Genomic DNA, 15473 nt, shown 5'->3' on the forward strand with positions numbered 1-15473 from the left:
ATAAAAACAAAAAAATCCAGAAAAATGCATGTCAGAAATGTTATAAATTGATTTGCATTTTAATGAGGGAAATAAGTATTTGACCCCCTCTCAATCAGAAAGATTTCTGGATCCCAGGTGTCTTTTATACAGGTAACGAGCTGAGATTAGGAGCACACTCTTAAAGGGAGTGCTCATAACCGCAGCTTGTTACCTGTAAAAAAGACACCTGTCCATAGAAGCAATCAATCAATCAGATTCCAAACTCTCCACCATGGCCAAGACCAAAGAGCTCTCCAAGGATGTCAGGGACAAGATTGTAGACCTACACAAGGCTGGAATGGGCTACAAGACCATCGTCAAGCAGCTTGGTGAGAAGGTAACAACATTTGGTGCGATTATTCGGAAATGGAAAAAACACAAAAGAACTGTCAATATCCCTCGGCCTGGGGCTCCATGCAAGATCTCACCTCGTGGAGTTGCAATGATCATGAGAACGGTGAGGAATCAGCCCAGAACTACACGGGAGGATCTTGTCAATGATCTCAAGGCAGCTGGGACCATAGTCACCAAGAAAACAATTGGTAACACACTACACCGTCAAGGAATGAAATCCTGCAGCGCCCGCAAGGTCCCCCTGCTCAAGAAAGCACATATACAGGCCCATCTGAAGTTTGCCAATGAACATCTGAATGACTCAGAGGACAACTGGTGAAAGTGTTGTGGTCAGATGAGACCAAAATGGAGCTCTTTGACATCAACTCAACTCGCCGTGTTTGGAGGAGGAGGAATGCTGCCTATGACCCCAAGAACACCATCTCCACCGTCAAACATGGAGGTGGAAACATTATGCTTTGGGGGTGTTTTTCTGCTAAGGGGACAGGACAAATTCACCGCATCAAAGGGACGATGGACGGGGCCATGTACCGTCAAATCTTGAGTGAAAACCTCCTTCCCTCAGCCAGGGCATTGAAAATGGGTTGTGGATGGGTATTCCAGCATGACAATGACCCAAAACACATGGCCAAGGCAACAAAGGAGTGGCTCAAGAAGAAGCACATTAAGGTCCTGGAGTGGCCTAGCCAGTCTCCAGACCTTAATCCCATAGAAAATCTGTGGAGGGAGCTAAAAGTTCGAGTTGCCAAACGTCAGCCTCGAAACCTTAATCACTTGGAGAAGATCTGCAAAGAGGAGTGGGACAAAATCCCTCCTGAGATGTGTGCAAACCTGGTGGCCAACTACAAGAAACGTCTGACCTCTGTGATTGCCAACAAGGGTTTTGCCACCAAGTACTAAGTCATGTTTTGCAGAGGGGTCAAATACTTATTTCCCTCATTAAAATGCAAATAATTTTATAACATTTTTGACATGCGTTTTTCTGGATGTTTTTGTTGTTATTCTGTCTGTTCAAATAAACCTACTATTCAAATGATAGACTGATCATTTCTTTGTAAGTGGGCAAACGTACAAAATCAGCAGGGGATCAAATACTTTTTTCCCCCACTGTACATATGATATACTATATTTAATATGATACTGTGAAATGACCATTTGTATAATAGCAATATCCATATATTTCAGTGTTTATGATTGCCATGTGTATATTGTTACCCTTCTAATACAGTGGGATAAATCAGGGTAACACAGAGTGTTTCTTGGTAGTCTTGAACAAATCTTCTTTGAAACAAACATATACACCTCAGACACATGGAAGACTGAAATATAACAAACCCATTTGACATAGAAACACCAGATGTTTTTTTTACGTTTTATTAATTCTGAAATTCTGGAAAATATGAATAACATTCCACCCATGAGGCCAATAGATGTTAATTTAGTCATTTGACTGTAGGAAAGGGCTACAAATGGGGAACTTTAGTAGTAAATGGTGTCTCATCATATCAGAATCAAGGCCTCGACTCTGGTGTTGCAAACTTCATAGTGGTCATATCGTTAAGTCTCAATAACAACGATGTGGTTCAAGTTCAATGAAGTTTACTGACTGATAACATCCCACCCTAACTGCAGGTGTGTAGTACTATCTGAATAATAATGACAGGTTTAAAGTTGCACTTAATTATACAAGTTAACACGTGACCTTCTTGTTGCCCCTCACAGATCCTGGATGGAGTGGACGAGGGGGTGAAGAGGTTCGGCTACTCCATCTCAGGAGGTCTGGACATCGATGGGAACCTGTACCCTGACCTGGCAGTAGGCTCTCTCAGTGATAAGCTGGTTCTGTACAGGTCTCGCCCGGTCATTCACGTGACCCGGGATGTATCCATCGAACCTCAGCAGTATATTGACTTGGAGCAACACAACTGCAAGGGGAGAGATGGAGTTTGGTAGGTCGCAAATAATATTAATTTCAACCTTCACTACCATGTTTGGTAGTGTGCTTCTGCTGTTGACAGATTGTTGTTCGCTAATTGTATTCTCTGTTGTCAGTGTGGAGGTCAAAGCCTGCTTCACCTATACTGCTTATCCAGAGACCTACTCACCAGACATCAGTGAGTTACTGTACACCTCTCTGTTTAGAACCAGTTGGTTTTTCTGTCTGGTAAAATGTCCAGCTGTGTAAAATAGTGTGGTAATATGTTTAGCTGTATAAAATAGTGTGGTAATATGTCTAGCTGTGTAAAATAGTGTGGTAATATGTCTAGCTGTGTAAAATAGTGTGGTAATATGTCCAACTGTGTAAAATAGTGTGGTAATATGTCTAGCTGTGTAAAATAGTGTGGTAATATGTCCAACTGTGTAAAATAGTGTGGTAATATGTCCAACTGTGTAAAATAATGTGGTAATATGTCTAGCTGTGTAAAATAATGTGGTAATATGTCTAGCTGTGTAAAATAATGTGGTAATATGTCCAACTGTATAAAATAGTGTGGTAATATGTCTAGCTGTGTAAAATAGTGTGGTAATATGTCTAGCTGTGTAAAATAGTGTGGTAATATGTCTAGCTGTGTAAAATAATGTGGTAATATGTCCAACTGTATACAATAATGTGGTAATATGTCTAGCTGTGTAAAATAGTGTGGTAATATGTCTAGCTGTGTAAAATAATGTGGTAATATGTCCAACTGTATACAATAATGTGGTAATATGTCTAGCTGTGTAAAGGTGTGGTTATATGTCTAGCTGTGTAAAATAGTGTGGTAATATGTTTAATTGTGTAAAATAGTGTGGTAATATGTTTAGCTGTGTAAAAGTGTGGTTATATGTTTAGCTGTGTAAAATAGTGTGGTAAAATGTGCAGTAGCTTATCTCTGGTGTGTTGTGGTGGGCTGGCTTTTCTCTGACTCTTCCTTCCTTCCTTCCTTCCTTCCTTCCTTCCTTCCTTCCTTCCTTCCTTCCTTCCTTCCTTCCTTCCTTCCTTCCTTCCTTCCTTCCTTCCTTCCTTCCTTCCTCCTTCCTTCCTTCCTTCCTTCCTGCCTCACTCCCTCACTCCCTCTCTTCCTTCCCTCCCTCCCTCCCTCCCACTAGCCCTGGTCCTACTCATCGAGGCTGACACCGAGCGCAGGAAGCTCGGCCTGCCCCATCGTGTTAGCTTCCTGGGTCGAAGTGCACAGGCGGTGGAGTACACACACACTGACGAGGTGGAGCTGAAAGGTCAACGCCATCCCGCCTGTCAGAGCGCCACCTTCCAACTAAACGTACAGTACTATATGACACAATAACTTCATCTGAATACAAACGAGAGGCGTTAGAGATTACAACTACAGAACATATCAATGACCTTTTCTTTCCACTACGCAACATCAAAAAGGGCAAAGCGAAGTGTTCAGTTCTGTCAGTGCTCTCTATCACCCCCTACATGCAGTTGCATAGTGTTACAACTCTGGGTAGAAAAAGTATTTAAGTTGTGCTTTATTTAGCTAAACTTGCATAATTGAACAATTTAATAATTGTCTTAAAAGTTGAATGAAAACAAATATTATTTCCTTCCAACTCCAATATCATAATCCCTTTGAGTAATCATTGAATTCTTTCCCATACAGGAGAATATCCGTGATAAGCTGCGTCCCATCTCTCTGGCCATCACCCACACCATCAGACCCCCCATGTTCTCCTCAGACACTAACCCAGAGGAACGAGACACGCTACCTCCTGTACTGAGTGTTTCCACCTCCAACACCCTGCACTCTGAGGTCAGTACCTTTACCTCCTGTACTGAGTGTTTCCACCTCCAACACCCTGCACTCTGAGGTCAGTACCTTTACCTCCTGTACTGAGTGTTTCCACCTCCAACACCCTGCACTCTGAGTTCAGTACCTTTACCTCCTGTACTGAGTGTTTCCACCTCCAACACCCTGCACTCTGAGTTCAGTACCTTTACCTCCTGTACTGAGTGTTTCCACCTCCAACACCCTGCACTCTGAGGTCAGTACCTTTACCTCCTGTACTGAGTGTTTCCTCCACCTCCAACACCCTGCACTCTGAGGTCAGTACCTTTACCTCCTGTACTGAGTGTTTCCACCTCCAACACCCTGCACTCTGAGGTCAGTACCATAACAACAGAACCAGGGAACATACTGATCTGTATTTTCCTGAAGAGAGATGGTCGTGTTACATGCCTAATTAATACATCCCTGTGTGATACAGGTATACTACAGGGTTTTGTTATTTCATAGTGGGGGAACCAGTTTCCCAAAGTGAAATCATTTGGACATTTAAAAAGATTTAAGGTCAATTCTATGATTTGAAAACGTGTACATGTCTGTCTCCTCCGTTGCAGGTGAATTTCCTGAGGGAAGGCTGTGGCGATGATAAGATCTGTCAGAGCAACCTGAAGTTGACCTACCAGTTTGGAACCCGACCTCTCACCTCTGACCTCTTCACCCCTCTGCCAAGGTTAGTATGACTTCTTCTTTTGTATTTCCTCATCTCCCGGAGAACAGGAGTTGAGCAATTCCAATAGCTGTGACATTTTACATTGTATTTGACCATTCCTCTATATCGGAGCTGCCCAACACTGTCCCTGGAGAGCTTTGATGACAAGATGGCGCCCACAGACACGGTCGCCCTGTTTCTAGCTACTAGACAACTTTTCAGTTCTTCATTTTTTTTTATGGTATGGTATTCTTTAAAATGTATATAAAAAATTATATATTATTTGCCCAGAAAGTTTCTTGTATTATTACCTACATCTGAAAATAACTTCTATACACGCCATTATACAGTACCAGTCAAAGGTTTGGACACACCTACTCATTCCAGGGTTTTTCTTTATTTTTGCTATTTTCTACATTGTAGAATAATAGCGAAGACATCAAAACTATGAAATTACACATATGGAATCATGTAGTAATGACAAAAATGTTAAAAATATATATTTTATATTTGAGATTCTTCACAGCTAGACAGCTTTGCACACTCTTGGCATTCTCTCAACCATCTTCTTGAGGTAGTCACCTGGAATGCATTTCAATTAAAAGGTGTTTGTGGAATTTCTTTCCTTCTTAATGCGTTTGAGCCAATCAGTTATGTTGTGACAAGATAGGACTGGTATACAGAAAATAGCCCTATTTGATTAAAGACCAAGTCCATATTATGGCAAGAACAGCTCAAATAAGCAAAGAGAAACGACATGAAGGTCAGTCAATATGGAAAATCTCAAGAACTTCGAAAGTTTCTTCAAGTGCAGTCGCAAAAAACATCAAGTGCTATGATGAAACTGGCTCTCATGAGAACCACCACAGGAAAGGAAGACCCAGAGTTAATTCTGCTGCAGTGGAAAACTTCATTAGAGTTACCTGCCTCAGTTCAAGTAACAGACACATCTACACATCAACTGTTTAGAGGAGACTGCGTGACTCAGGCCTTCATGGTCGAATTGCTGCAAAGAAACAAATACTAAAGGACACCAATATGAAGAAGAGACTTGCTTGGGCCAAGAAACACGCAGAATGGACATTCGACCGGTGGAAATCTGTCCTTGAGTACAAATTTGTGAGACGCAGAGTAGGTGAATGGACAATCTCTGCATGTGTGGTTCCCACCTAAAGCATGGAGGAGGAGGTGTGATGGTGTGGGGGTGCTTTGCTATTGACTGTCTGTGATTTATTTAGAATTTAAGGCACACTTAACAAGCATGGCTACCACTGCATTCTGAAGCGATACGCCATCCCACCTGGTTTGCGCTTAGTGGGACTATCATTTGTTTTTACAACAGGACAATGACCCAACGCACCTCCAGGTTGTGTAAGGGCTATTTGACCAAGAAGAGAGTGATGGAGTGCTGCATCAGATGACCTGGCCTCCACAATCACTCAACCTCAACCCAATTGAGACGGTTTGGGATGAGTTGGACCGCAGAGTGAAGGAAAGCAGCCAACAAGTTCTCAGCATAAATGGGAACTCCTTCAAGACTGTTGGAAAAGTATTCCAGATGAAGCTGGTTAAGAGAATGCCAAGCGTGTGCCAAGCTGTCATCAAAGGGTGGCTACTTTGAAGAATCTCAATGTCTTCACTATTCATCTACAATGTAGAAAATAGTAAAAAATAAAGAAAAACCCTTGAATGAGTAGTTGTGTCCAAACTTTTGACTGGTACTGTATGTCTATTCCGGACTCTGACATTGCTCGTTCTGATATTTTTTATTTCTTTCTTTTAACTTTCTGGATTATGTGTGTATTGTTTTGTATTGCTAGGTATTATTACTGCACTGTTGGAGCTAGAAACACAAGTATTTAGCTGTACCTGCGATAACATCTGCAAATCTGTGTATGCAACCAATAAACTTTCATTTGAAAACCCTCCTGTAGGTTTTTCACTCCAACCCCAGTTGTAACTAACCCGATTCAGCTCATCCACTAGATAATTATTATAAGAATCAGGTCTACTAGATTAGTGTCAGAGTAATCTCAGTTAACCCAGAACTAAAGTTTTGCATAATTGGTCAGCTGCTCGATAGTTCTGGGTCCATGCATGTTAAGAGAAGAGATGAAGAGATTCTCAGAACGAGGAACGGAACTGCAATGAGGAGCTTCACCCTCTCTCTTTGCAAATGATGGGCCGAATGTCTCCTCCCCTTCCGAAGGGGAGAAGACATTGGTGGAGAGTGGTGGAGAATGCGGGCAATCTGACAACGTGGTCAGACCAGGGTTGACGTTTACACAGTATCAGCATGGACGAGTTGATAGCTCAGTTCTCTCGGGCCCAAAAAGTGCAACGGGACATTCAGGAACAAACTCTGGAAGAACAGGATCTACAGAATGTCTGCCTGCTTGAGGAAGTCAGGAAGCTGCAAGGAGAACCCCCAGGAGAGGAAGGTCCAAGCGGTTCGTGACTGGCCCGTTCCCCGGTCATAGACACAGGCCTTCCTGGGGCGGGATATTATAGCTGTGAGGAGAAACGCAGACCGAATCACATTCCAATCAGTTTTTAATCAAGCTAATGGAGGATGATGACATCAAGACCTACTTCTGCACGTTCGAATGGACAGCACTCCGGGAAGGATGGCCCAAGGCGAAGTGGACGAGTCTGCTGGCCCCATTCCTGTCCGGATGCACCAGAATACCGAGGCCCTACTGAAGGGGATGAGGGCCGAGCCCGGGGAGCTGTCAGAGGGGACGGAACAACAAACCCACCACCGTACTCCCCAATCCGACAGTCAGCTGGGCTAAAGGACAAGCAGACCCGCGGAGAGAAAACCGGTGGAGAGTCAACCCGCCACAAGGGAGCTTCCTGATTGTGGTGGTGCTGTACCTGAGTTGCCGGTACCCCTCCTCGTGGGGTGAGATGTTCACCTGTTCACTGCACTGTGGAGACACGAGCTGGGAAAAAGAGTACAAGCCGGCGACTGATGAGAGCGGGGACGGACAGTCGCCTGCGCTACCCGGAAGCAAGCGGTTGCCAACCCCGTTTCTATGGACCCGGTGTCCGAGGGGGTGCCGGAACCAACCTCACCTGGTGAACAACCGGAGGAAGAGCCCAACGCACCCCCTCCTCAATTTTGAGGTACCTGCCGAGACACCTGTCCTGGGCCCCCTGAGGGGATAGTTTGGGACCTCCCAGTGGGCAGTGGATGGCCAGCTTCTTCCGGGGGTGAGTGACTGGCAATACCCCCATTTCCAAATAACCTTTTGTATCAGGTGTCGCACGAACAGGGGGAACTTTGAGAGGTGCTGTTGCAGCCTCACCGGTACGTCGGATCCATTCTTCAGCTGGCCCACACACATTTTTGGGGGGCACACCTGTGAATGGAGAAAGCCCGGGAACGGATCACCAACTGGTTCCACTGGCCCGGAATGAGGCAGGCCGTGGAAGACTATTGTCGCAGCTACCCGGAGTGTCAAATCACGGCCCCAAAAGCACACTTCCAGAACCCACTGGTTCCCCTACCGATCATCGGAGTGCCGTTTGAACGCATCACCATGGACATAATGGGTCCCCTGGTAAAAACATCCCGAGGACACCGGTACATCCTGGTAATAGTAGATTATGCCACCCGATATTCCGAGGCTATTCCTCTATGGGCGGAATTCCCCAAGGGAATCGCCTGGGAACTGTTCCTCCTTTTCAGCTGGGTGGGCATCACAAACGAGATCCTGACTAACGATGGTATCGAGTTCATGTCCCAACTAATGAAAGAATTGTGTGCTCTCCTACAGATAAAGCAGATCTGGATCTCTGTCTTTCACCTGCAGATGGATGGGCTAGTCAAACGCTTCAATAAGACACTCAAACAAATGCTGCGCATGGTCATTTAGCGGGACAGGAAGAACTGGGAGCACCTACAGTGAGGGAAAAAAGTATTTGATCCCCTGCTGATTTTGTAAATTTGCCCACTGACAAAGAAATGATCAGTCTATAATTTTAATGGTAGGTTCATTTGAACAGTGAGAGACAGAATAACAACAAAAAAATCCAGAAAAACTTATGTCAAAAATGTTATACATTTATTTGCATTTTAATGAGGGAAATAAGTATTTGACCCCCTCTCAATCAGAAAGATTTCTGGCTCCCAGGTGTCTTTTATACAGGTAATGAGCTGAGATTAGGAGCACACTCTTAAAGGGAGTGCTCCTAATCTCAGCTTGTTACCTGTATAAAAGACACCTGTCCACAGAAGCAATCAATCAATCAGATTCCAAACTCTCCACCATGGCCAAGACCAAAGAGCTCTCCAAGGATGTCAGGGACAAGATTGTAGACCTACACAAGGCTGGAATGGGCTACAACACCATCGCCAAGCAGCTTGGTGAGAAGGTGACAACAGTTGGTGTGATTATTCGCAAATGGAAGAAACACAAAAGAACTGTCAATCTCCCTTGGCCTGGGGCTCCATGCAATATCTCACCTCGTGGAGTTGCAATGATCATGAGAACGGTGAGGAATCAGCCCAGAACTACACGGGAGGATCTTGTCAATGATCTCAAGGCAGCTGGGACCATAGTCACCAAGAAAACAATTGGTAACACACTACGCCGTGAAGCACTGAAATCCTGCAGTACCCGCAAGGTCCCCCTGCTCAAGAAAGCACATATACACGCCCATCTGAACTTTGCCAATGAACATCTGAATGATTCAGCGGACAACTGGGTGAAAGTGTTGTGGTCCGATGAGACCAAAATGGAGCTCTTTGGCATCAACTCAACTCGCCATGTTTGGAGGAGGAGGAATGCTGCCTATGACCCCAAAAACACCATCCCCACCGTCAAACATGGAGGTGGAAACATGCTTTGGGCGTGTTTTTCTGCTAAGGGGACAGGACAACTTCACCGCATCAAAGGGACGATGGACGGGGCCATGTACCGTCAAATCTTGGGTGAGAACCTCCTTCCCTCTGCCAGGGCATTGACAATGGGTCGTGGATGGGTATTCCAGCATGACAATGACCCAAAACACACGGCCAAGGCAACAAAGGAGTGGCTCAAGAAGAAGCACATTAAGGTCCTGGAGTGGCCTAGCCAGTCTCCAGACCTTAATCCCATAGAAAATCTGGGGAGGGAGCTGAAGGTTCGAGTTGCCAAATGTCAGCCTCGAAACCTTAATGACTTGGAGAAGATCTGCAAAGAGGAGTGGGACAAAATCCCTCCTGAGATGTGTGCAAACCTGGTGGCAAACTACAAGAAACGTCTGACCTCTGTGATTGCCAACAAGGGTTTTGCCACCAAGTACTAAGTCATGTTTTGCAGAGGGGTCAAATACTTATTTCCCTCATTAAATGCAAAACAATTTATAACATTTTTGACATACGTTTTTCTGGATTTTTTTGTTGTTATTCTGTCTCTCACTGTTCAAATGAACCTACCATTAAAATTATAGACTGATCATTTCTTTGTCAGTGGGCAAATTTACAAAATCAGCAGGGGATCAAATACTTTTTTCCATCACTGTACTACCCCACCTAATGTTCTCGATCCGAGAAGTTCCCCTGGGTTTTCCCCTTTTGAACTCCTTGCGACCTTGCGGCCTACTGGATCTTGCCAAGGATGTGTGGGAAGCCCAGCGGAACCCCTTACGCAACGTGGTGGAACACGTAGAGATGATGAGGGACTGGATGACAGCCATGTGGCCAGTGGTAAGGAAACATATGGTGAAGGCCCAGCGCACTTGGGAGATCCAGCCCTGAGTGTTCCAGGTGTGTAACAAGGTGCTAGTTTTACTCCCCACCACAGTTAGTAAGTTCCTGGCAACGTGGCACAGGCCATACGAGGTGACAGAGAAGCTGGGACCCGTAAATTACTGTGTACAGCAGCCAGGGAGACTGAAACCCCAACAGATTTACCAAGTGAACCTGGCACGTGAGGTGGCACATGAGGACAGCTTTGGCCATGTTGTGGTCAAAACCTGACACATTGACTAGTGGTGGTCCTGAGCAATAAGGACCTTATACCGGCCCAGAAACAAACCCTCCGGGATTTCATCGATCGGAACACCGCTGTGTTTTCTGAGAATCCGGGCCGAACGACCCTCATTGAACACCACGTCTGCACCTGGCCCGGAGAAAGGGTACGAAAGAGGCCATACCAGATACCGAGGCCAGAAGGAATGCCGTGAAGCAGGAGGTGGAGGCTATGCTGAGGATGGGAGTCATCAAGGAGTCCCACAGCACGTGGGGCAGCCCCATCGTGCTGGTGCCCAAACCGGACGGTAGTCTGCGTTTCTGCAATGACTTCAGGGGGGTGAACGACATCAGGTTGTTTGGCGCCTACCCCATGTCGAGGGTGGATGAGCTCATCAACCGATTGGGAAAGGCCCGGCACATCAGCACCCTGGACCTGAGCAAGGGATATTGGCAGGTACCCTTGGCAGCCTCCTCCCGGGAGAAGACGGCATTCTCGACGCCGGACAGCTTATACCAATAGTGGGTCCTCCCGTTCGATCTCCATGGAGCCCCACCCACGTTCCAGGGCATGATGGACTGAGTCTTCCGACCCCACCAACAGTACACAGTGACCTATTTGGATGATATCATCATCCATAGTCAAAATTGGGTACTGGACGCGCTCAAGCAAGCCGGGATGACAGCGAATTCCAAGAAACGCAAGTTGGTGTTTGAGGAGGTGGACTACCTGGGTTAACTGATTGGACAGGGGAATGTCAAGCCCCAGGAGAGGAAGGTCCAGGTGGTTTGTGACTGGTGGGATAGACACAGGTCATGTCCTTCCTGGGGCTGGCGGGATATTATAGTCGGTTTATCCCCAACTTTGCGGCTATAGTCTCCCCCATTACCGATCTGACCAGGGCCAGCCTCCCAAAAACAGTGGTGGTTGGATGAGGCCGAAGCGGCATTCAAGCACCTGAAGGAAGTCCTGTGCTCCCATCCGATTCTGATGATGCCCGATTTCCAGGTACCGATGCTGGTGCAGACGGATGCCTGCGACATGGGACTAGGGGCTGTCCTGTCCCAGGTACACAATGTGGAGGAACACCCCATCATGAAAATAAGTTGGAAGCTGATACCCAGAGAAAATAAGCACTCGATTGTCGAGAAAGAGTGTCTAGCAGTGAAGTGCCTGTTTGGCACCCACTTCACCCTGGTCACAGACCATACTTCCCTGGTCTGGATGGCAGGGGAAGTTCCCGAACGATTGTGTTACCAGGTAGTTCTTGTCCCATCATCGCTTCTCTTTTTCTGTTGTGTACAGCTCAGCAGCAAAGCATGGGAACAGGAATGCCTTATCGAGAAGGGAGACATACATTGCACCACTGACGACCGCCCCCCCCCCCCCCCCCTCGACAGGGCTAAGGGGGCATGTGTGGCGTACCGCGGACAAGCCACCAGGGGGAGACTCGTCGAGGCTTGGTGACAGACGGAGTCTACATCACGGGTGGTGGCTTCCTCTACTGAACATTCCAGGTCTTGACGGGTCCCCCGGCCAGGACTAATTGGGGCTGATTGTGGCTGGTGAGTAGTCAAGGGGCTGATTGCTCACCAGCCATACAGGGCCCATAAAGCTACCAGCAGGGCAGCACATGGGAGAGGTTGCTACCGGATAGACATCCTTACAGTCCGGTAGAACCAAAGGGCTCTGTGTTCTACCCCAGAGGAGACAGCATTCCCCGAAGCCCAGAAGACGTCTCATGGAGGAGACCTGGTTCTTTTTCTTTATTGTTTTAAATAAACACCATTGAAACTGAGGTATCACACTTGTGTCTGATCTGTGTAAACATTTAGATCAACCCCCCTGGTGTGCCACACTTCATATCTAACCACTTCTTTTCTATTTACTGATTTTTTATTTATCTTTTATTTAACTAGGCAGGTCATTTAAGAACACATTCTTATTTACAATGACAGCCTACTGGGGAACAGTGGGTTAACTGCCTTGTTCAGGGGCAGAACAATAGATATTTTACCTTGTCAGCTCAGGGTTTCGATCCAGTAACCTTTTGGTTACTGGCCCAATGCTCTAACCACTAGGCTACCTGCCGCCTCATGCCCCTCTCATCCCGGAGATAACGAGGAGGTGGCGGTGTTCTCTCTGTCTGACCAGAGATCCTATGTCTAACCACTTTCTCTATTCCTCTTTTCTATTTCCTTTTGAATCCCTTCATTGCAGGGATGATGAAGAGGTGGCAGTGTTTTCTCTGTCTGACCAGAGGTCTGTGGTGTTGGAGGTGACCGTCACCAACATGCCCTCTGACCCTCTGTCCCCAGAGGAGGATGGAGATGATGCCCATGCTGCCCAGCTACTGGTGACCCTGCCAGACACCCTGTCCTACTCTGGCTTCAGGGGACAACAGGTACACACACACACACACACACACACACACACACACACACATTCACAGTAATTTTCTACCTCCCCTTGACCCAGTCTGTATCCCCACATCTTAAACATTTGACTACAATGGGCTAAATCAGAGTCACACAGAGTGTTTCTGGGTAGTCTTAAACAAATCTACTTTGAAACAAACATATACACCTCACACACATGGTTATGGGCTTAAAGAAAAGAAGACCTGTCAGATATAGGGATGAAATGTATTACATTTTGAGTTTGTGTCCCAATATTACACTTGACTATACATCACAGAAGACTGAAATATAACAAAACCATTTGACATGGAAACACCAGAATTTCTGCGGTATTTAAAAAACAATGTTGATTAATTATGAAAAATATTAAGAACATTCCACCCATGAGGCCACCAGACTGTGATTTGATAATTCGACTGCAGGAAAGGTGACGACAATCATTCCTGTTCACAAGAACTCTAAGGCCTCATGCCACAATGACTACCACCCTGCAGCACTCATATCTTTAATCAAAGTGCTTTGAAAGGCTGGTCATGGTACACATCACCTCCACCATCCCATACACCCGCAAACCCACTCCAATTTGCATACCGCCCGAACAGATCCATAGACAATGCAATCTCAATTGCGCTCCACACTGCCCTCACCCACCTAGATAAGAGGAATATGTTGGAATGCTCTTCATTGACTACAGCTCAGCATTCAACACCATTGTCCCCTACAAGCTCATCACCAAGCTTAGGACCCTGGGACTGAACACCTCCCTCTGCGACTGGATCCTGGACTTCCTGACAGGTCAGCCCCCAGGTGGCGAGGGTAGGCAACATCACCTCCGCCACGCTAACCCTCAATACAGGGGTCCCCCAGGGGTGTGTGCTTAGTCCCCTCCTGTACTCCCTGTTCACCCATGACTGAGTGGCTACGCGCGACTCCAACACCATCATGATATGAGGGTGGCTGGGCACCAAGTTTGTTGACGAGACGATGGTGGTAGGTCTGATCACTGGTGACAATGATACAGCCTACAAGGAGGAGGTCAGAGACCTGGCAGTGTGGTGCTGGGACAACAACCTCTCCCTCAACATCAGCAAGACCAAGGAGCTGATTGTGGACTACAGGAAACGAGCCCATCCACATCGACAGGGCTGCAGTGGAGCACGTCGAGAGCTTCAAGTTCCTCTGTGTTCACATCACTAAGGACTTGGTTCACATGCTCACAATCGCGAAGAAGGCCTGACAGCATCTCTTCCCCCTCAGGAGGTTGAAAAGGTTTGGCATGGGCCCTCAAATTCTGAAAAAAGTTCTACAGCTGCACCATTGAGAGCATCTTGACTGGCTGCATCACTGCTTGGTATGGCAACAGCACCGCCCTCGATTGCATGGATGAGCTCCCTGCCACCCAGGACCTCTATATCAGGTGGTGGGAAAGGAAGGCCCATAAAATCGTTAAAGACTCCAGCCACCCAAGCCATAGACTGTTGTCTCTGCTTGCGCATGGCAAGCGGTACCGGTGAATCAAGTCTGACACCAACAGGCTCCAGAACAGCTTCTATCCCCAAGCCATAAGACTGCTAAATAGCTAACAGAATGGCTACACAGACTGGTTGACCCTTGTATTTATTCCTAATCACACTCACAGGACTATACACACTCACGCACAGTGAGTGTTGCAACTGAGGACAGACTATTTTTTTGCACTTCACCACTCGGTGGTCCCATTCTGTGAGCTTGTGTGGCCTACCACTTCGTTGTTGCTCCTAGACGTTTCCATTTCACAATAACAGCACTTACAGTTGACCGGGGCAGCTCTAGCAGGGCAGAAATCTGACAAACTGACTTGTTGGAAAGGTGGCATCCTATGACGGTGCCATATTGAAAGTCACTGAGCTCTTCAGTACAGGCCATTCTACTGCCAATGTTTTTCTAAGGAGATTGCATGACTGTGTGCTCGGCCTGTACATTGCACGACTGTATATACCTGTCAGCAACGGGTGTGGCTGAAATAGACAAATCCACTGATTTGAAGGGGTGCCCACATACTGTTGGCCATGTAGTGTATCTACTTCTATCACTCTAGTATTCCTGCACATTGTAAATATGGTATTGGCACTAACACTGTATATCGCTTCTTACTTTCTCATGTTCTTCTTATTTCTTATTTTGCTTTATGTTATTTTTAGTACTACATTGATTTTGATTACTGCATTGTTGGGTTTGGAGTTTGCAAGAAAAGCATTTCACACTACCTGTCTTACTCTGGCTTCTGGGACATCAGGTATTC

General features: G+C 46.3%; 1 protein-coding gene across 3 annotated transcripts in view; it reads left to right on the plus strand.

The window, feature by feature from the left end:
* The window catches only part of LOC115150057 (integrin alpha-7), a 77022-nt gene that overhangs the window by 46738 nt on the left and 14811 nt on the right, over window positions 1-15473 (plus strand). For all 3 annotated transcript variants that reach the window (XM_029692958.1, XM_029692959.1, XM_029692960.1), the window contains exons 8-13: window positions 2098-2324; window positions 2428-2489; window positions 3466-3635; window positions 3981-4130; window positions 4718-4833; window positions 12993-13176. In XM_029692958.1, the coding sequence (XP_029548818.1) occupies window positions 2098-2324; window positions 2428-2489; window positions 3466-3635; window positions 3981-4130; window positions 4718-4833; window positions 12993-13176 (909 nt within the window). The remainder of the gene's footprint in view (window positions 1-2097; window positions 2325-2427; window positions 2490-3465; window positions 3636-3980; window positions 4131-4717; window positions 4834-12992; window positions 13177-15473) is intronic.

This window comes from Salmo trutta, chromosome 16 (assembly GCF_901001165.1).
Source record: "Salmo trutta chromosome 16, fSalTru1.1, whole genome shotgun sequence".
Lineage (NCBI taxonomy): Eukaryota > Metazoa > Chordata > Actinopteri > Salmoniformes > Salmonidae > Salmo > Salmo trutta.